The sequence below is a fragment of the Rhinoderma darwinii genome, chromosome 1 (genome assembly GCF_050947455.1).
Source record: "Rhinoderma darwinii isolate aRhiDar2 chromosome 1, aRhiDar2.hap1, whole genome shotgun sequence".
Lineage (NCBI taxonomy): Eukaryota > Metazoa > Chordata > Amphibia > Anura > Rhinodermatidae > Rhinoderma > Rhinoderma darwinii.
Genome location: NC_134687.1, coordinates 560634939 through 560657488, shown reverse-complemented (window position 1 = coordinate 560657488; position 22550 = coordinate 560634939). Strand labels below are relative to the sequence as shown.

At 42.5% G+C, this 22550-nt stretch overlaps 1 protein-coding gene across 1 annotated transcript in view; it reads right to left on the bottom strand.

The window, feature by feature from the left end:
* AGGF1 (angiogenic factor with G-patch and FHA domains 1) overlaps positions 1-20440 on the bottom strand; it is a 57978-nt gene extending 37538 nt beyond the window's left edge. Inside the window, exons 1-4 of the mRNA XM_075838578.1 lie at positions 20000-20440; positions 15519-15609; positions 14610-14791; positions 10574-10699 (exon numbers count right to left, since the gene is read on the bottom strand). Coding sequence (XP_075694693.1) covers positions 10574-10699; positions 14610-14791; positions 15519-15609; positions 20000-20278 — 678 coding nt within the window. The 5' untranslated portion in view covers positions 20279-20440. The remainder of the gene's footprint in view (positions 1-10573; positions 10700-14609; positions 14792-15518; positions 15610-19999) is intronic.
* Positions 20441-22550: the final 2110 nt, after the last annotated feature.

Below are 22550 nucleotides of genomic sequence, written 5' to 3'. Positions count from 1 at the left end.
CCCACCCCTGGTCTAAACACTTCAGTATCGATAATGTGTTAGTATAAGACAGCACATAGCGATCTAAAAGGATCCCGATTGGTCAGCGTCATACACTCCTCTGTACAACGCCCACTTGGTCTAAAGTAAAACACGCCCACTTGGGCATTAAGAAACTCAATAGCATAAATCTAAAAACGCTAATAACGTGGAGAAAACAGATCATTTTTTTAAATAAAAAGCATTACTGTCACCTACATTACAGCGCCCATCTCCTTATGTAGGAGATAGGACACTTATAATGTGGAGACAGAGCCTCTTTAACCCCTTAGTGTCTAAGCCTGTTTTGGCCTTCAGGACCAGCCCCATTTTTGCAAATCTGACATGTGTCACTTTATGTGGTAATAACTCCAGAATGCTTTTACCTATCCAAGCGATTCTGGGATTGTTTTCTCGCGACATGTTGTACTTTATGATACTGAAAAAATTTTGTCGTTAAATTCAATATTTATTTGTAAGAAACGCCAAGATTTAGAGAAAATTAGCAAAAATTAGCATTTTTCTAAATTTTAATGTATTTACTTGTAAAACAGATCGTAATACCACACAAAATACTTACTAGTTTATATTTCCCATATGTCTACTTTATGTTTGCGTCGTTTTTTGAACATTCTTTTATTTTTCTAGGACATTACGAGGCTTAGAACATAAACAGCAATTTCTCATATTTTTAAGAAAATTTCAAAAGGCTATTTTTTCAGGGACCAGTTCAGTTCTGAAATGGCTTTGAGGGCCTTATATATTAGAAAGTCCCCAGAAGTCACCCCATTTTGAAAACTGCACCCCTCAAAGTATTCAAAACAGCATTCAGAAAGTGTTTTAGCCCTTTAGGCGTTTCACAGGAATTAAAGCAAAGTAGAGGTGAAATTTACAAATTTCATTTTTTTTCTTCAAAAATTCATTTCCAATACATTTTTTATGTACCGCAGAAGGTTTTACCCAAGAAATGCAACTCAATATTTATTGCCCAGATTCTGCAGTTTTTAGAAATATCCCACATGTGGCCCTAGTGTGATAATGGACTGAAACACAGGCCTCAGAAGCAAAGGAGCACCCAGTGGATTTTGGGCCTCCTTTTTTTAGAATATATTTTAGGTACCATGTCAGGTTTGAGGAAGTCTTGTGCTGCCAAAACAGTGGAAACCCCCCAAAAGTGACCCCATTTTGGAAACTATACCCCTCAATGAATATATCTATGGGTATAGTTAGCATTTTGAACCCACAGTTTTTTTGCTAAATTTATTTGAATTAGTATGTGAAGGTGAAAATCTACTTTTTTTGTGAAAAAACGTAGAAATGTTAAATTTTTACAAGGAATAAAGTAGAAAAAACACCCGAACATATATAAAGCAATTTCTTCCGATTATAGCAATACCCCTTATGTGGTAATAAACTGCTGTTTGGAACCACAGCAGGGCTCAGAAGAGAAGGAGCACCATTTGGATTTTGGATTTCTGATTTTGCTGGAATAGTTTTCAGTGCCGTGTCGCGTTTGCAATGCACCGGAGGGATGAAAACAGTGGAAACCCCCCAAAAGTGACCCCATTTTGGAAGCTACACCCCTCAGGGCAATTTCTCCTGATTACGTAAATACCCCATATGTGGTAATAAACTGCTGTTTGGACCCACACCGGGGCTTAGAAGGGAAGGAGCGCTATTTGGCTTTTGGAGCTCAAATTTAGCTGGAATAGTTTTTGGGTGTCATGTCGAATTTGCAAAGCCCCTGAGAGACCGAAACAGTGGAAGCTCCCCAAAAGTAACCCCATTTGGGAAACTACACCACTTAAGGTATCTAGGGGTATAGTGAGCATTTAGGCCCCACACGTCTTTTGCAAAATTTATTAGAATTAGGGCGTGAAAATTAATATCAACATTATTTCCACTAAAATGTTGATTTTTTTCAATTTCACAAAGGATAAAAGGAGAAAATACACCCCAACATTTGTAAAGCAATTTCTCCCGAGTACGGCAATACCCCACATGTGGTCATAAGTTTTTTCATTCGAAAGTAATTAACCCTTTACGAACTGATTCATGTTTTGCTTTTTCGTTTTTCCTCCCCGCTTTCCGAGAGCCACTACTTTTTTATTTTTCTGTCAATAGAGTGGTGTGAGGGCTTATTTTTTGCGGGACGAGCTGTAGTTTTTATTGGTACCATTTTGGGGTACATGCGATTTTGTTGATCACTTTTTATTACATTTTTCGGCAAGCCAGGTGACCAAAAACCATCAATTCTGACAATGATTTTTATTTATTTTTGACAGCGTTTACCCTGGGCTATAAATGACTATTATACTTTATTCTGCGGGTCGGTACGATTACGGCGATACCAGATGTATATACGTTTTTTTATGTTTTGCAGCGTTTTCGCAATAAAATAACTTATTTAGAAAATAATTTCTTTTCTGTGTCACCGTATTCTGAGAGCCGTCATTTTTTTATTTTTCAGTCAAAAAAGCTGTGTAAGGGCTTGTTTTTTGCGGGACGGGTTGTAGTTTTTATCGGTACTATTTTGGCGTACATGCGACTTTTTGATCACTTTATTACATATTTTGTGAGGGGTGGTGACCAAAAAAAATAGTGATTCTGGCATTGTTTTTCGTTTATTTTTTTTGCGGTGTTCACCGTTCGGGAAAAGTAATATTAGAGTTTTATAGTTGGGGTCGTTACGAACGCGGCGATACCAAATATGTGTACTTTTTTTTTACGTATTCATTTTTTTTCCTATAATAAAAGACTTATAATAGGAAAAAAAGCAGTTCTTGTTTATGTCACTTATAACTTTTATTTTTACACTTTTTTAAAACATTTTTATTCTTTTTTTTACTTTTTTCACTTGTCCCACTAGGGGACACTTAGACTTGCAGCTCTGATCGCTGCTGGAATACATTACACTACACACGTAGTGTAATGCATTCCAACTGTCATTGTGACGTGACAGTCACACTGACAGGAAGCCTACGACGACCACCCTCCGGGTGGTCCTCATAGGCTTCTGTACATGGCAACCCGGAAGCCATTGTCTGGCGTCCGGTTGCCATGGGTACGATCGCCAGCCCCCGTGATTTCACATGGGGGCTGCCGATCGGCGCTAAAGACCTTAATTGTGGCGTTCAAAATCGAGCGCCGCAATTAAGGGGTTAACTGACGATATCAGCGGCGACAGGCCGCTGATCGGCAACGGGGAGAGCAGGGCTGACACCCTGCACAGTTAACCGCCGCTGCGGTGTAGCGCCGCGCGGCGGTTAGCTGTCAAAGCACTGACGTAACTGTACGTCAAGGTGCGCGAACTTACTGCTCACCTTGACGTACAGTTACGTCATGGTGCGTTAAGGGGTTAAACTCGTTTTATTGAAAAGTAAACAAAGTTTATCACAGTATGAAAATAGAAATGTGAGTGGACAACAGTGTCTTATGAATTTTTGTGACAAAGCACACGCAGGTGCTGAAGAGATAGTTATAAAATTATCACAGCTTACAAACAGTACTATGCAAGCAAGGTACAAAAGACAGTGAAAGTAACAATCTGAGCATACATATCAAAAGACTTTTACAAGTATGTAATTATGCAAGAGGCCCGCGACACCCACTACCACCATAGCAATCCGCATCTATCGTCCTACATCCACCACCAATGCATCCATTGCCAGACCCACCTCTTTGGAAGAATAATTAGTGTCTGAAGATCCGCATCACAAGTCCCAAATTTTATTACATTTGTCAGGGCAATTTCTTTGTTCGCATAGGACACGTTCATATAATACAGTAGCGTTAACCATGTTTTTCCAAACTGTAACTGTAGGAGGTCGCCTGTCCATCCATCGCATTGAGATACCTTTATGAGCTAAAAATAAAGTCTCTTGTATAAAGATTCTGCTATAATATGGCCAGTGTTCTTCCTCCATTATGCCAAATAAACAAAGTTCTGGAGAGCCCATAATAGGGGAAGGTAATATCAAGTTAAGGAATCCAACCACTTCTGCCCAATATGCTTTGGCGCGAGGACACATCCACACCATATGCCAAGTCTGCAGGAGCGTAAGAACATTTAGGGCAGGAAGGTTCAGAGATACAATGCATTTTAAATAATCGTACAGGTGTCAGGTAGGCTTGGTGAATATAGTATAGCTGAATGAGCTTGTTGTTGGCCGCCAGCGACACATGTAAGTGAGATTGAAATAGGTCCACAATATTCTCTTCAGTAAGTGATGGGATCAGTTGGGACCATTTAGAAGTGGTTGGCAGCGGGGCTGCTGAAGCCTTTTTGTCAAGCAGGTGGGCATAGATGGTTGATCAATATTGGGTGGATCTGGTGTGTCAGTTGCTTGAAAACTCAAAATATATTCATTTAATAAAAATAAAAAAATTGCTTCCAAAGGGTGTACTTAGCATTTAAGCAAGGCCATAGAGTAACAAAGAATGTCACAAAGTCTCGACACTAATGCAAGAGCGGGCGTCTGACCAAGCACAAGAAATCTATCCTTGAAGTTTGAGTCTTTGCTCCTTAAGTTGTGCCATGAAGTTGCTGAAAGTGTCTAAAGGACAAAAGAGATCTTAAATTCACCAAGAAAAGGATTGAAACTAACATCTGGGTCAAGAGAGAGAAGAACAGCGCAATGTGCTGACTGGCATGGGACCTCTTTATATTAGGGCATCCATTATAAAATATTATTAGCAATTTCATATCAGGTACAATAGAACACAATGAATTGGAGAGGTGGGGAATTCAGTGGTTGCTACTGTACTTACTACTATAATGATATTAGGGCTTCTCATTGATGGCCCAATATAAAAACATTGGTCTGGTGAAAGAACCTATTTAAAAGAGGACTTGTCAGCTCTTCTGGTACAAGGGTTCAGGTAGGGCTGGGCGATTAATCGACTTAATTCGATTAATTCGCCCTCAAGGTCTCGGACAATTCTGTTTTTTTAACAGAATCGTTAAATAGATTTTTTTTTAGTGGCGCCGTGCTGCACGAAGAAGCTCCCCGCCGCCTAGTCACCGCCTGATCTGGCCCCATTTGACAAGCTGCTTCCCGTTCTGTCTCTGCTTCCCCATGGAACTGCTGTTCTGTAGTGAACAAAATGATACAGTATGGAACAGCAGTTCCGTGGGGAAACAGAGACCCTTAGTATACAGCCATACCACCCTGTAGATACTACCCGTCCTTGTAGATCGCACCCCCCCATGCAGATCACGCCACCACCCCCCCCTGCAGATCGTGCCACCCTCCCATGCAGATCGCACCACCTTCTTGTAGATAGCGCCACTGTAGCTCTCACTAGGAGCTGTATCCCTGGTCAAAGGGTCGGCAACATCTGGCCGGGGATTCAGCCCCTAGTGGCAGCTATCTACAAGAAGGTTGGGGTGGGGTGCTGCTAACTACAAGGGGGGGGGGGGGGGGGCGAGACTGATCTACATGTGGGGGTACGATCCAAAAGTGGTGCTGCGATCTACAAGGGGGTGCGGGTGCTATCTGCAAGGGTGTGTGGCACTATATGGGGGTGGCACTGTTACTATATGTGGACCCTGTGGCACTATCAACAGGGACATAGCAGCACTATATACATGGGCACTGTGGTGTTTTCAGGGGATTGGGACAGAAAAAAAACCCAAACAAAGGCAATCCCTTTGGATACACTGATGCAAAATGAACATGGAAAACTGACAATTGATGAGTTTTTAATGGACATTTTTTTTTCCCGGTCTTGTGGCTGTAGCATAAATGACTAACGCCAGGAGTCCCGTTCACATGTACCGTGTTTGGGCCGGGAAATCCGGCTGACACACGGACAGTTTTTCACGGTCCAATCACGGTCATGTGAATCGGGCCTTAATGTCATTTATTTAACCCTCCATGGTGGGGCTGGTACTGCACAGAGTCCTGCTCACACTTCAGACACTATAATGTAATCTGGCCCAGAGTGCCCGCTCAGCGCTATCTGCCTGGCCCTTCTGCAATTTACACTGCTCTCGCCTGCGATGTCAGAGACCGGCTGAGGGGGTGACAGGCAGAGAGGGATGTTAATGCACGCAGCGCATCATTCATTATAGATTCTGTTAACCTGATCCCTGCCGGGGAACACAAGTTATGATCAATTAGATATCAATTTTTCCAATATTATTTCTGCTAAAGTATTTGCAGAGGTTAAAAGTTCTGAAGTTACGTACAATAATTATAGTAATATGTTAAAAAGTGATTTATATAAAAAAAAATCTTAAATGATCTCTTGGTATTTTTTTCAGTTTATTTAACAGTAATATGAAAATAGAGAAATTGAAAATCGGCCATAGGGTTGAAAAAAAATCTTGATTCTATTTTTTGGCAAAATCTCCCAGCCCTTGGTTCAGGTGCTGTGGCATCTTGTGGCGCTGAGGATGGCTCTGCCGACGGGCACGCTCCGGTGCCATATTGGGCCTGCTTGCGCGCAAAAACTTTCCAGTGACTGGGCTGTCGGTGCTGGGACAATTTTGATCATGATAAGTGTCGTAACGGTATGCCACCAAGTTCTAACCAATACTGTAGCAACTAGAGGCTACATAGCTGGTAAGATATGTCACCAGGATGGGGTTTACGAATGAAGGATAGCCGGAGCTGTGTGAAAGCATGTCTGCTCACATCTTGCGCAAGGATATGCCCCCTCCCAAATTTACGTTTTAAGTATTTTTTAGAAAAAATATTCCCGTTCCAACAGCACACAAGACAACTACAATCGTCAGGTTGTCTGCTTTCAGTAAATATATAGTGTTGCGGGTACACTTACTTTTTGAAGGTGTGGAATCCTTGAATTTTATAGGTTGTTACTTTTTGTAAAATTCCAGCTTCAAACCAGATTTTTGGTCTCTTCAGTTTCGGTGATTTTATGAAGATGTGCATATAGACTTCGGTATAAATGTATGAATTATGTATGAATTCTGCTCGTATCAAACTTTTATTTCTAGGCTGTGTGCTGCATCTAATTTTCTGCTTGAGTCACACAAATATAAAAAATTTTAGGCATTTTTTTATGAAAAATTATAGTTCATTGTAATTGTTCTGACTTTTACAGACACGGCAAAACCAGTTATGCAAACTTTTTATTTTTTTAACACTACTTCAAATATGCGAAAAGGAGGGTTTTTGGAACTTAATATTTTTTTTGTACATTAAAAAACAAAAAATTAAAACAAAAAACACTTTAGCTGTATTTCACTTTTTTTTATTTATTAGTGCCCCTAGGGGACTTGAATCAGCGATCATTGGATCGCTTGCATGGAATACTGCAATACTACTTTATTGCAGTAGATCGCTATACTGACTGTCCCCTATGAAGCTCCAGGCTGCCATAACAACCACCGCCCCCCGATGACACGTCTGAGGTGGATGTCCCCCTTATTTTAACTGTCCGCTGTAACACACAGTGGACACCCTCTCGGTATGGAGCGCGCTCAGCCCATGAGCACGCTCCATACTTCCCCTTGGTGGCTGTCCTGAACATGTACGTGACATGTCTCCAAGCGATTAAAATGGGTGTATAGTGTGGCGCCACCATAGAGCCATACTTATTAAGGTTTAGGGAATGGCTTTCATAGCAATTTCCAAACATACTTCCCTACTACAATATGCTAGAAAATTCTTCAAGCTGCCCACCCACCATAAACTACAGATGGTCTACAAACAGTGATGGCTTTACAACACAGAGAAAACTGGCAGTTGTGAAATATTACAGTCGAGTCACATTATTATGACCACCAGCTAATATCTAGAGTAACCGCCGTGTGCAACATGGACAGCAGCTAGACTGACTGGGAGCGACTCAATAATGTGCTGGCAGGTTGTCTCCGGTATCTGGAGCCATGCTGACTGCAGTACATCCAACATTTGCTGGAGGGTGCGTGGGAGAGGATCCAAAGAACGAGCAAGACGATCGAGGTGGTCCCACAGATGCTCAATTGGGTTCAAGTCTGGCGAATTAGGGGACCAGGGAAGTACTTGGAAGTCTTGGTCATGCTCTTCTAACCACTGTCGGACATTTCTAGCCGTGTGACATGTCTCATTGTCTTTCTGGAAAATTCCATCTGACCCAGGGAAGACAAACAGCATGTATGGGTGGACGTGATCTGCAACAATGGATTCATACCCAAATCGGTTCAGAGTGCCTTCCACATGGATGAGTGGACCCAGAGAATGGCATGAAAAAATTCCCAAGACCATAACACTGCCGCCACCAGCTTGTGTTCTTCCTGCAACGGTTGCAGGGTATTTGTTCTCTGATGTTTCTCGCCTGACACGCCGAGGTCCATCCATTCAATGAAGCAAAAAACGTGAGTCATCGGAGAAGGCAACCCTATGCCAGTCACCGATAGTCCAATTCCGATACTGCCGTGCAAATAAAAGCCTTTTTTACCCATGCACCTTTGTTAGCATAGGAGCAGTGACCATTTGCTTTAGAGCCTCATACGCAGTAGGGTTCGCAGAACTGTTTTAGACACATGTCTAGTAGCCCCCTGGTTGATTTTCAGGGTGAGCTGCTCCACGGTGTTGTGTCGCTCAGCCCTCGCGCACCTTCACAGCCGACGTTCATCTCTCACATCAATGGCACGTGGTACTCCAGTTTCTGCGTCTGTTATTCCCAATGGTGCCATTTGTCCACCCACGATACAGTTTCACGACAGCAGCACGCTGCCACCTTTGGCCCAATGAGAAGTGTAGGACACTGATTAGTCACTGATTGGTCAGCGTCATACACTCCTCTGTACAACACCCAGTTGGTAAAAAGTAAAAACACGCCCAGTTGTCTATTAAGAAACTAATTAGCAGAAATCTAAAATTGTTCATAGCTTGCTCAAAAATGATCGCTTTTCAAAATAAAAACCACTGCTGTTCTCTACATGACAGCGCCAATCAGATTATGTAGGAGATAGGGCACTTATAATCTGGTGACAGAGCCTCTTTAATAAACTCATTGACAGGTGACAGCATGCCAAGGTGTGTAAGTGTGTGCACTTCTGCGCGTGGCGCTCATATTCGATATTCAATAAAGACATTTGCAATATTTTGTTCCATTTTTTTTTATCCTTTGCATACCATTAAAGGCGTTTTTCCATGAGAGACATTTATGACATAGCCACAGGATATGTCATAAATGTCAGATAAATGCGGGTCCCACCTAAGACCCGCATCTATCTCCAGAACGGGGCCCCCTAAACCCCGTTCAGTCGCTCTGTGTTGCGGCTGAATGAGGTGAAATCTGACCATGAAAAATGTTATATGGTCGCGAGCTACGTAAACAGCGTAGCTGAGTGAGCTACGCTGTTTCCGTAAGCCCCATAGAACTGAATGGTAGTTACGGAAACAGCGTAACTCGCATGCTACGCTGCTTCTGTAACTGCTATTTACTACTATGGGAGTTACGAAAACAGCGTAGCTCAGCGAGCTACGCTGTTTTCGTAACTCCCGACTATATAACCAGGAAGTGTCCGAGAATCAGAGAGATCAGATAAAGCTAGAACGGGGTTTAGGGGTCCCGTTCTAGAGATCGGTGCAGGTCTCAGAGGTGGGACCCGCATTTATCTGACATTTATGACCTATCCTGTGGATAGGTCATAAATGTCTCCAATGAGAAAACCCCTTTAACTTGTCTATTCTGTAATTTCCACGATTTTAACCCCTTCCCACCGCAGCCCTTTTTCAGATTTTCGTTTTTTTCCTCTCCAACTTCCAAAAGCCATAACTTCTTTATTTTTTCCATCAATATAGTCCTATGAGGGCTTGATTTTTGCGGGACGTGGTGTCGTTTTTCGTAGCATCATTTATTTTGCCATATAATGTACTAGGAAACAGGAAAAAATTATTTGTGGGGTAGAAAATGAAAAAAACAGCGATTCCTCGTTGTTTTTTTGCGCACCGATTTTACGGAATTCGCCGTGCAATTAAAACAACATGTTAACTATATTCTGTGGGTCAATATGATTACGGCGATACCAAATATATATATATATATATATATATATATATATAGAGTTTTTTCTATATTTTACTACTTTTACAAGTAAAAACCTAAGTGTAAAAAAGAAAATTTATTTTGTGTCGCCAAATTCCGAGAGCCATAACTTTTTTATTTTTCCGTCGATTAACCGGAGGCAGGCCTTAATAGGTGCACAAAGATGGCGGACCTGGGGGTCTTCATTAGGCCCCCAGGCAGCCATAGCAACCATCGAGGGGCGCGATGAGCTGTTAGAGGGGGTCGCCCCCCTCTTTCTAACGATTTAAATGCTGCGGTCGCTATTGACCGCAGCATTTAACGAGTTAAACGAGCGGGATCGCGCTCGAGCCCGATGCCACTCGTTACTCTGAAGTGTCGGCTGTAACAACACGACACCGGCATCATATGGAGCGGGTTCACTCCATGAGCCCGTTCCATACTTCCCCTACCCGACTTTGGCGTCTGGATATTTCAAATGTCAGGAAGGGGTTAAAACTTTTCCTTCTTGGTGTTGCAATTTCAATGTTGAGGAGCGTAATATATATCATACACACACAAAATGTCTTACCGAATCATAGTAAAATCCAGTACTACGGTCATAATACATCCCAGTGTTCTCATCATAGGTAAATCCAGTCTGAGACAAGGCTGCTTCGGCTGTTGCTCTTAAGGTTTCAGCAAGTGACGTTCCTCCCTCTTCCTAGAAAGTTGAAAAAACACAAAAAAACTTCAGTTTTTAACTATCATAGGAAGACAAGTGATCTTAAAGGGGTATTCTGGATGCAGCAAATAAAACGTATCCAATTGCATAATAAAAAGTTCTAAAATTCTTCAATATACTTTTTGTGTTAAAGAGGCTCTGTCGCCAGTTTATAATTGCCCTATCTCCTACCTAATCTGATAATCGCTGTAATGTAGATAAGTTTTTTTTAAATGTTTATTTTTGACGGAGTTATGACTATTTTTAATTTTATGCTGATTTCTTTTAAAAGCCCAAGTGGGCGTATTTTCACTCTTGACCAAGTGGGCGTTGTAAAGAGAAGTCTATGATGCTCACCAATCAGCGTTATACACTTCTCTTCATTCATGTTCAGCTGTACTCACTGCACAGCGTGGTCTCGCGAGATCACGCTGTGCTGTCACTTACACCCACAGTAACTTTACCGGAGTGTTGGGAGAATTAAAAGACATCACCTCCTGGCTGGTGGAGATGTATTTATAAATATAACCCTTTAACAAGTTCAGGACCGGGCTATTTAGAGCCTTCAGGACCAGACACCGTTTAGCCCTTTTTAGCACGTGTAGTGTAAATGGCTATAACTTTTTTATTTGTTGGGCTAACTACCTGATTTTTGTGATGTTTTTTTCCGTAGACAATGCAGGTTTCTTTTTTTATACACATTCTTTTTGCTATTTTAGAATTTTTATTCTTAAAGTTTGAAAATAATAGAAAAAAATAAGCTTTTGTACGTTTCAGCTATTATTTCTGGTAATATAGTTTTGCCCTAAAATAGACCTTTTATTTGTGATCGTCATTGTCTACCGTAAATTTTTATATATTACATGTCTATATTAGGGTATTTGGGTCCGGGCTAGCGTTACGACAATGATTGGCGGGGGGGGGGTGGAGTTTTTTTTTGAGATGGGTATTTTATGTGTATTTATTATACATTTTTTTTTGCACTTTACTTTACTATTTTTTTTATTACTATGGTCTGCCCCTCAAAGGTCAAAACAGACCTTTGGGGAAATGTATATATTTTTTTTCCTTTCTTTTACACCATCTTTTCCACTGTAACTGGAGCTGCACAGCAGCCCCAGTTACAGGGGAAATCAGCCCTCTCATAGTGACGATTGTCACTAACAGGGCTGTGTTGGGTTTAGTAAGACCCAGCAGCAGTCTGTCACTAACGGCACCCGGCGATCATGTGACCTGTCACATGATCACCGGGAGGAATAGAGACAGCGCCGCTGCTGCTGTCTCTATTCCTATACACAGCGCTCATTGAGCGCTGTGTAAGAGTGATCAGAGAAGACAGAAGCAGCGAAAGCTGCTTCTATCCTCTCCTCAGGGTCTCCGGCAGTCACTAACAGCCGGAGACCCGACATTCAGATGCCCGATCGCGCGGGCAGCAAGTTAAAACCCGAGCCGTAAAAAGTCTATGGCGTGGGTTTTAACCCCTTCGCGTCGTAAACAACTTTCAGATTTTTATTTTCGTTTTTCCTCCCCACCTTCCAAAAGCCATAACGTTTTTATTTCTCTGTCGATATAGTACTATCTGGGCTTGATTTGTGCGGTACAAGTTGTAGTTTTTTGTAGCACCATTTATTTTGCCATATAATGTACTAGGAAACGGGGAAAAAAAATTATTTGTGGGGTAGAAAATGAAAAAAAAAAAAGTGATTCCTCCATAGTTTTTTGCGCACCGTTTTTACGGAATTCACTGTGCAATTAAAACAACATGTTAACTTTATTCTGTGGGTCAATACGATTACGGCGATCCCAAATATATATAGTTTTTTCTATATTCTCCTACTTTTACAAGTAAAAACCGAAGTGTAAAAAAGAAAATTTATTTTGTGTCGCCAAATTTCGAGAGCCACAACTTTTTTTAGTTTTCCGTCCATTAAGTGGTATGCGGGCTTATTTGTTGCGGAATAAGCTGTAGTTTTTAATAATATAATTTTGGTTTAACTGCGACGGTTTGATCACTTTTTATTTTATTTTTTGTGGGAGATTAGGTGACCAAAAAATAGAGATTCTGGCGTTTACATTTATTTTTTTTACGGCGTTCACCGTGCGGGTTAAATAATGATATATTGTAGTTCAGACTTTTACGGACGCGGCAATACCAATTATGTCTATTTATTTTTTTTTTTTACTATGCTCTAGGGGGAAAATGGGAAAAGGTTTTTTTTTTTAACTTTTAATATATATTTTTTTTTTTTTACACAAAAAAAACCAACAAAACAACCTTTATTTAACTCCTCTTTTCTTTTTTTATTAGTCCCCCTAGGGGACTTCAACCAGCGATCGTTAGATCGCTTGCACGATATACTGCAATACGAATGTATTGCAGTATGTTGTGATTCTGACAGGCATCTATTAAGCCCTGCAGGTGGCAGGGCTTAATAGGTGCACAAAGATGGCGGACCTGGGGGCCTTCATTAGGCCCCCAGGCAGCCATAGCAACCATCACACCCCCTCGATTGCGTTGCGGGGGGCACGATAAGCTGTTAGAGGGGGTCGCCCCCCTCTTTCTAACAATTTAAAAGCTGCGGTCGCTATTGACCGCAGCATTTAACGAGTTAAACGAGCGGGATCGCCACTCGTTACTCTGAAGTGTCGGCTGTAACAAACAGCCGACACCCGCATCGTATGGAGCGGGTTCACTCCGTGAGCACACTCCATACTTCCCAAACCCGGCTATGACGTAACTGTAAGTCATATGTCAGGAAGGGGTTAAGGACCCTGACCGCAAAAACACAGCTAGCGGTCGGGAACCAGTTAAAAAAGGTGTACATATCCTTTAATTCCTCACGGTTATCAAGATCTCGGCTTGCTTTCATTCATTTGGAACTTTCATTGTTTACTCCCTGGGGACAAAAATCTGTCCTGGTCATGTGATGGACACACAGGTGCATGGTTCGTTACAAGACACAGCTCTGATAACCGTACTGTGACTGTAATGCGTCCTGTACAAGTGTGTGCATAACATGACCAGAACAGATTTTTACTCACTGCAAGGTCCTTATTTAATGACAGGAAGCAGAGAAACCGCAAGGAATTTGACGCATCTTGGACTGTCCATGCACCGCAAACTGAAATCTACACCAGGCAGGAGCTGGAGTATTTCCACTATGATTTACGCCAGTTTCTAGCGTAAATAAAAGTAAATTTGTCACGCCTCATGTGGCTCCCCACTACGTTCAGTCCACTTTTGAAAAGTTTTGACAGTCACGGAAAACAGGCTTGCAAGCCGATTTTTTTTTCCCCACTAGAAAACTGGCGCAAGTTACATAAATCTCCCCCAATTTCTTCTGTATGGAAATCAAAGTAGGTAACCAAATTCTAAAAATCTCACGGGGATGGCCAGAGGAGCAGCTGCTCTTTCCGCTCTGACAAACTGAGGGAGTTTTCCGCGAATCCTGTATGACATCCTTATGCCCTAACAGGACATCTGGATAGGGGTGGTGTAGTTGGGACAAGCACTTTAAGTGTATGGAGGGAGAGGCATACCATATCAAATGAAGAACTGGTCACTGAAGGATTATAATTAAATAAGTCATTTCTTTAAAAGGGTTTTCTCGTTATGGACACATGGCAAAATGTCTGGTAGGTGCAGGTCCTAAAGGCGGGACTCTCTGGGACCCACATCTATCTCTAGACGCCGGTCCCCAATGTGGCCAAGTTTTCCCGAAACAGTCAAGCGTGTTTTGCTACAGTGTTTCCTGAACTCCCATAAAAGTGAATGGAAGTTACAGAAACAGCGCAGTACAGTGAGCTACGCTGTTTCCGGAGCTCAGGAGCTATGGAAACAGCGTAGCTCCCTGTACTATTTTATTTACGCCATAATCTGGGATTCAAGTGTCCGATGCCTTGCCTGAGTAGAATCGGTTTCTTGCTCCTCTCTTTCACACAGACTTTTCTTTTCTCCTTGATGCTCTTGAAGGTCTGTCACAGCCTGTGATGTATCTATAGTGGGCTCACTGCCATTACTTGCTTCCACCTCATGGGCATCTGTGTGGGTGGGATGCTCATAAGATGATTGGTAATAGTAGTAATCTGAAAAATAATGGTATCAATGGTTTCACTGCAAACATATATAAACGGTATAAAAATATGATAACATTTATTTATATGCTGTTTTTGCAGTGCGGTAATGGTGGGCTTTCTAATTATAAATATAGCCTAAAACACAGCTATGATCAGTGACTGTAGTCTCAATCTGCTATTCTGTCCCCCATGCTTTACACTGTAGCTCTGCCTGTTCACAATGACTGTTGTGCATAAGCATAAGCTCACTAGCCTTAAGAAATTCCTATACTCAGAGCCGACATATTGCATGGACTTGGGGAAATAAATACCTCTCTTTGTGGATGTTGTTGCAACTTTTTCTTCTATATGTCAGAGATTGGATTAACAAATTTGCACCCTGCAACTTAAAGAGTAATTATACTTTCATAAACTTTTGACACTTCATAGGGACATGTCAAAAGTTTTGATCAGTGGGGGTTCGACCCCAGTGATTGCTAAAGCGAAGCGGCAGAAGCGCTCAGGTAAGCACTGCGCCCCTTCGTTTCTGAACGGCTCTCCTCGGAAAGCTGAGTGAGCGGTGTACGGGCTCAATAGAAAGTCTGAGTTTGTACACCGCTTGCTTGGCTGAGGAGAGTGTGATATTCAGGTAACTGCCACGCATATGTGATATCAAGAAGAGGGGGCATGGAGACAATACATGGATTCCAATTATAAGCTCTCCCTTTTAGTAAAGACGGCAAACCTCCTTCCTTACCTGACCATGCTGAATAGTCATCCGTTTGCACTTCTTGGTCATTTTTTTCTGCCTTATTAAATTCATGGATTTCTGTACTTAATTTCTCTACCTAAAGATATAAAAATAAAAAAGGGACAAATAAGTTACACTATATAAAAATATATTATACGCTGCTGACAAAAACCTCAATTCACATTCTCCTTATAGGAACATATTTATGTGTAAAAGATGCTCATCCTGCTAATTCACTTGTGTAAGAATATGTTCCCATGCTTGGGCTGGGCAATTAATCAAATAAAATAACAAAACAGAAATGCAGCACAATTTTTGGTTTTATCAATTATTGGTTTGAACTGTATCTGCATCTTCTGGACGCAGGTACAGTTGAATCCAATGGTAGAGCATGGGATCGACAAGAAGCAGGCAGGCAGTGACGTCATCACGCCGGTCTGCGCCATGCCAGACAGACCTGAGGTACCTCCACTAGTCGTTGGAACGGGGTTAAGCGAGTATGTATATTAATTTTATCAGGCACTATTGGGGCATTATACAGCATGGTGGCATTATACTGCGTAGAAGTCAGTTATAGGAGCATTATACTGTGTACAGGCAGCTATGCGGGCATTATACGGTGTACAGGCAGCTATGCAGGCATTATACGGTGTACAGGCAGTTATAGGGGCACTAAACTGTGTGGGGGCACCTATGGGGGCATTATGAGGTATGGGGGCAGTGTCAAGGGGTATATTACATACAGTAGTAAATAGTAGGCTCAGGGGATAAATATTAATTCAATGGCGTAGCATGCAAAGAGGGGGTGTGACATGAAAAAAGGGGTGTGCCCTACACTGTTCATTAATCGTAAACCGAGGTTGCATGCTCAATTAATCGTGATTTAGATTTAGGTGACAATCGAACAGTCCTATCCCATGCCATATAGTGATGCGTCGTCAGAGAACTGCGCAAAAAGAGCAGCAAAATTCCACGTTAAATAAACCCAGTTTTGCTATAATCGTTGGCGAGGCTTTAAATGATTGCGACAAGCAAGAACACTTAAACACTACATACATGGTCAAACGTCTGCAGCCGCCTCCCGCAGCTTCCCCCGGCCAAAAAGTAAAACACGCCCAGTTGCCATTGAGAAACTCATTAGCATAAAGCTAATATAGGTCATAACTCAAATAAAAAACACTGGTGTTATCTACATTACAGCGCCGATCACATCATGTACAAGATAGGCCAAGTATAATCTGGTGACAGAGCCTCTTTAAGATACCTTTGCTCTGTGGTCACCTACGCCCACAACGTAATAGAGGCAATTCCACGTAACAATGAATCAACATCTCGTTACGGATGTCGAAAACTCTTCATAGAAGTGAGTGGGTGATATGGAAACTGAGTGAGCTTGTGTTGCTATTCCCATATCTTCCCTTCTATGGAGAAGGACCAGCTTTCTGCTGAGAACCGACATTTCCGCTGATTACAGTTTTGCGGCATAGCTAATTGATCTGAAATAAAACTTACACAGTAAGAAGTTGTCAAACTAACCTAATCTGTTTTTATGAAGAGGTGAGCAGAAGCCTAGACAGAGGGGCCGCTGTGGATTTAGTGTTTTTGGACTTTGCAAAGGCATTTGACACTGTCCCCCATAGACGCCTAATGGGTAAATTAAGGACTATAGGTTTAGAAAATATAGTTTGTAATTGGATTGAGAATTGGCTCAAGGACCGTATCCAGAGAGTTGTGGTCAATGATTCCTACTCTGAATGGTCACCGGTTATAAGTGGTGTACCCCAGGGTTCAGTGCTGGGACCACTATTATTCAACTTATTTATTAATGATATAGAGGATGGGATTAATAGCACTATTTCTATTTTTGCAGATGACACCAAGTTATGTAATATAGTTCAGACTATGGAAGATGTTCATGAATTACAGGCAGATTTAAACAAACTAAGTGTTTGGGCGTCCACTTGGCAGATGAAGTTTAATGTAGATAAATGTAAAGTTATGCATCTGGGTACCAACAACCTGCATGCATCATATGTCCTAGGGGGAGCTACACTGGGGGAGTCACTTGTTGAGAAGGATCTGGGGGTACTTGTAAATCATAAACTCAATAACAGCATGCAGTGTCAATCAGCTGCTTCAAAGGCCAGCAGGATATTGTCGTGTATTAAAAGAGGCATGGACTCGCGGGACAGGGATGTAATATTACCACTTTACAAAGCATTAGTGAGGCCTCATCTAGAATATGCAGTTCAGTTCTTGGCTCCAGTTCATAGAAAGGATGCCCTGGAGTTGAAAAAAATACAAAGAAGAGCAACGAAGCTAATAAGGGTCATGGAGAATTTAAGTTATGAGGAAAGATTAAAAGAACTAAATCTATTTAGCCTTGAAAAAAGACGACTAAGGGGGGACATGATTAACTTATATAAATATATTAATGGCACATACAAAAAATATGGTGTAATCCTGTTCCATGTAAAACCCCCTCAAAAAACAAGGGGGTACTCCCTCCGTCTGGAGAAAAAAAGGTTCAACCTGCAGAGGCGACAAGGCTTCTTTACTGTGAGAACTGTGAATCTATGGAATAGCCTACCGCAGGAGCTGGTCACAGCAGGGACAGTAGATGGCTTTAAAAAAGGGTTAGATAATTTCATAGAACAAAAAAATATTAGCTCCTATGTGTAGACATTTTTCCTTCCCTTTTCCCTTCCCTTGGTTGAACTTGATGGACATATGTCTTTTTTCAGCCGTACTAACTACGTAACTATGTAACAACCAGCCAATCAGGTTCAAGCTCCCTTGTTTTGTTTTTAAAGCGCTACGAAAAATGAAAGCAGCACCCTGATTGGATGCATTGAGCAACTACACTTTTCCTTGTACTGGTTTTTCAAGCTTTCAAATAATTCATGCTTCATTTACGGTGTTTGTGTTGTAATCTATACATTGCACTGCTCTGGTTTGAAGAACTGCTGCACCTGCCATACTATTTGTGTCGCGCAGAATAAGTCTATGTTCACACCTGTCCTGTGCCGGATACATTGTATGACAGATCCCAACAGCGCCTGACGGACTCCACTAACTTCTAATCGGGCCTGTTGCGATTCTGTCGTTTTGAGAATATCATACTGTGTGGACATGATGGAAGTTGTAGTTCTACAACAACTGCTGAGTCAGATTGTTGACATACCCGCCAGTGCCAGTAGTGGTGTAAACTGACAATTTCTTCCATGTTATTCTGTTTTATTGTAGAGAAATATTTCCGTTAACAGACCCATCTATCTCAATAGGATTTTTCTGATGACAAATATCACAAAATAGCCTGTTCTGTCAGAACTTCTTTTATGGTGAGCAGAATAGTGGCGGGATGTAAAGTATATTACATTATCTTTGTATTTCAGGACGTTTGACCACAGTTTTATTAGAAGTTGGAAACCCCCTTTAAAGGCATGGTGTCGCCCCAAAAACATGTTTTTTTTTTTAAATTTAAACATTTAGTGTGTGGGTGATAAAACATTGTTCAAATTTTTTTTATTTTTTTCGCGAGTCAGGAAATATTATAAATTTTTTCAAATTTATAATACTACCCATTTTTGGTCACTAGATGGAGCTGTTTGGAGCTAGTTCCCAAAATTGCAGCATTGCAACATTGGGTTAAAAGCTATCGCTCTAGTGAGCGCTCAGCATCCCCCCCTCCTTTATCCTGGCTAGTGCCGGGATAAACGAGGGGTTTGAAAGGTTTAACCTGCTACACTGTGCGTCGCCATTTTTTGAGGTAACCCACAGTGTAGTAGGTTTACATGCAGTAGTAAACACACACAAACACTAACATACATTGAAATCGCTTACCTGCTCCTGCCGCCGCGGCCCGTCCGCTCCCTTTGCTGCCGCTGTTCCATGTGCACTTGTCCGGAAGCCGCGACCGGAAGTAGTAATATTACTGTCCGGCCGCGACTTCCGGTCCACAGGAAAATGGCGCCGGACGGCGCCAATTTCGAATAGGACTGTGTGGGAGCGGCGCATGTGCAGTTCCCACACAGACGCCGTACACGGCAGTCAATGGGACGGGAGCCGTTCGCAGTCCCTATGGGACTGTGGCTGCCGTATTCCATGTCTGTGTGTGTCGTTAATCGACACACACAGAAATGGAACAAAAAATGGCAGCCCCCATAGGGAAAAAAAAGTGTGAAAAAAAGAAACAGTAAAACACAAACACACAAATGAAAATAAACGTTTATATTAAGGCACTAACATCTTTAACATATTAATAAAATATTTGTGATGACACTGTTCCTTTAACATTTTATGACCCAAGTCATTCATGTATTCTTGGACTCGTGTATACACTGTTGTAGTTGAAAAAAAAAAAAAAAAGAGTTGCCCACAGCAGCCAATCAGCATCTTGCTTTCGTTTTTTACAGCGTGTTAGGCAATGAAGGAAGAGATCTGATTGGTTGCTATGGGCAAACCGTCCTCCGCAGCATCCCACTCGCCTGTGTCCTCAGCTCCTGGTTGGTGGTCTCCGCTGTTCGATGCAGTCTCTGACTTAGGGTCAGCTGTCTCTGGATGCGGCGCAGCTCCTCCTGGCAGTTCCTCAGTTCTTCCTCCAAAACTTGTACCCTGCAGCTTAGTGCTGAGGACTGTGGGGTCTTTGCAGTGTGCTCGACCTCCGGCCACAAGTGATCGACACCGGGCTGAGCGTCCCCTGCATACCTGAGTGTCGCCTCATCTTGATCCGGGGATGGATAGACCTCTTCTCCACGACTGGCCATAACACGCGAATCCCGGAGACCCCGAAAATCACATCACGTTGGTGGCTGATTCCCTCCCCATAGCGACTAGTTTACCTTCCTGCTGACGTCGGAATCACGTGACTTCTAAGATCACGTGGTGCAGAGGATTTTCTGTGAACTGCTAGCTGGGTCTGAGGAGAGAGCGCTTGTGTAAAAGGAGCCGGCGCTGTGCGGGTGGGGTGTTAGGGCTAGTCTTCTTGTCAGGGTGGGGGTGGTGCTCAGTTTGCGGTATGTCATAGTTTCGATCTTTTGAGAATAGCTTTCAGGAAGAGTTTGAATCAATTTGCATAGAAACCACGCCCATATGCAGACCACGCCCTACTCCGGCAGTAGGCACTCCTATTAACCCCATCAAGACACGACCAATTTTGGCCATGAGGACAGAATAATTCTTTGATGGTTTCCTATTTGCGTCCCGGTGTTTTAACTTTTTTCATTTTTCGTTCGACGTAGCTGTTTAAGGCCTCATGCACACGATCGTAAAAACACCCGTTATTTCGGGTCGTAATTACGACCCGAAATAACGGGCCCATAGACTTATGTTGGCCACGGGTACCTTCCCGTTTTCTCACGGAAAGGTGTCCGTGCCGTTGAAAAAGATAGAACATGTTCTATTTTTTTATTTTACGGGCCGTGCTACTATACTTACGAGTCGTAATTACGAGCACGGTCGTGTGCATGGGGCCTAAGGCTTTGTTTTTTGCAGGATGAGTTGTGCTTAATGTAGGTGCCATTTTTTGCTGCATTTAGATTTTCGTTTAATTTATATACATTTTTATTTTTGCAAAAATGCAGAAAAAAACTTCCGCTGCAGGTTTAATTTATTTAATTTTTTCTACAGCATACACTGATCATAAATGGTGCTATAAATTAGTTGTGCAGGCTGTTACGGTCGTGTCACACCAAATAGTGTATATTATTTTATGCAGGGGTGGGATCCGGCTGGTTCGCCCCGGTTCTCCCGAACGGATGTAAAAATTACAGCCTGTTTCGCAAAACTGGGGTGAAGCGGGAAACTGGAACCAGTCCCCTGTACTCAATTGTATCCGTGTCTTTAGGGCCGTATCTTTCTATTGGGGGTCCTATTTACAGGGGACTATAGGGGGGCCCTATTTACAAGGGACTATATAGGGGGCTCCATTTACAGGGGAATATGTAGGGGCCCTATCTATAGGGGGCAGCATCCATAGGGGGCCCTATCTACAGGGGGCACTATCTACAAGGGCCATTAAAGGGTGCCCTATCTACAGGTTGCACAATCTATAGGGGACGCTACAGGTGGCCCTATCTACACGAGATGTTACAGGGCACTATCTACAGGGGACTCTATAGGGGCACTATCTCTAGGGGCCCTATCTACAGGGGACTTTATAAGGGGCCCTATAAATGGGATACTACAGGGGGCTCTATCTACAGGGGACTCTAAAAAAGTTAAACCTATAGTGCCCCCTATAGATAGGGTCCCTACCAGATCTATAGGGGGCACTATAGGTTTAACATTTTTTTAATCTCATAATAATAGCCCAAACCTAAATATGCCCTAACAACATGAAATATGGTCAGACAGCCCTGGGGTCCTTCAATGGACCCTGGGTTTTCTGTCCATATAAGGTATGTCCCTCGATTGCGTCACAGGGAATCCCTGTGATTCGATCAAAGGAGGGTCCCCGTTCTCATATTTCTTTGAATGCCTTAATCAGCTTTCATAGTGGCATTCAAGGGTTTAATGGTGGAGAAGAGAGGTTTTTCTTATCTCCGCCATTACAGGGGGGCTGCGGCTGTGTATTTTTTGCGTATCTTATGTGTCGGCAACATTAAAGCTGGGGTCTCAAGCACGCAGCCCACAGGCCGCATGCGGCCCCCGGGGCTGTCATCTGCGGCCCGCGGGACACAGAGCCGCTAGTACAGACTCTGCCTCGGGACTCTGGAATCCCCTGACATCGCTGTCCACACATGAACAGCGATGTCTGGGGCTTCCCCAGAGCGGAGTCCCGGGCAGAGCGCTATATAGGCTCTGCTCCGGGACTCTGTGGAATTCCCTGACATCGCTGTCCATATATGGACAGTGTGTCAAGGTCTTCCCCAGAGCGAATTCCCGGGGAGAGCGCTAGTACACTGTGTTGCAAATTATTATGTACATTGGATTTAAGTGTCATAAACATTTAATTATTAGTTTTTCAATTAAACTCATGGATGGTATTGTGTCTTAGGGCTCTTTGGATCATTGTAATCAATCTCACACACCTGTGAT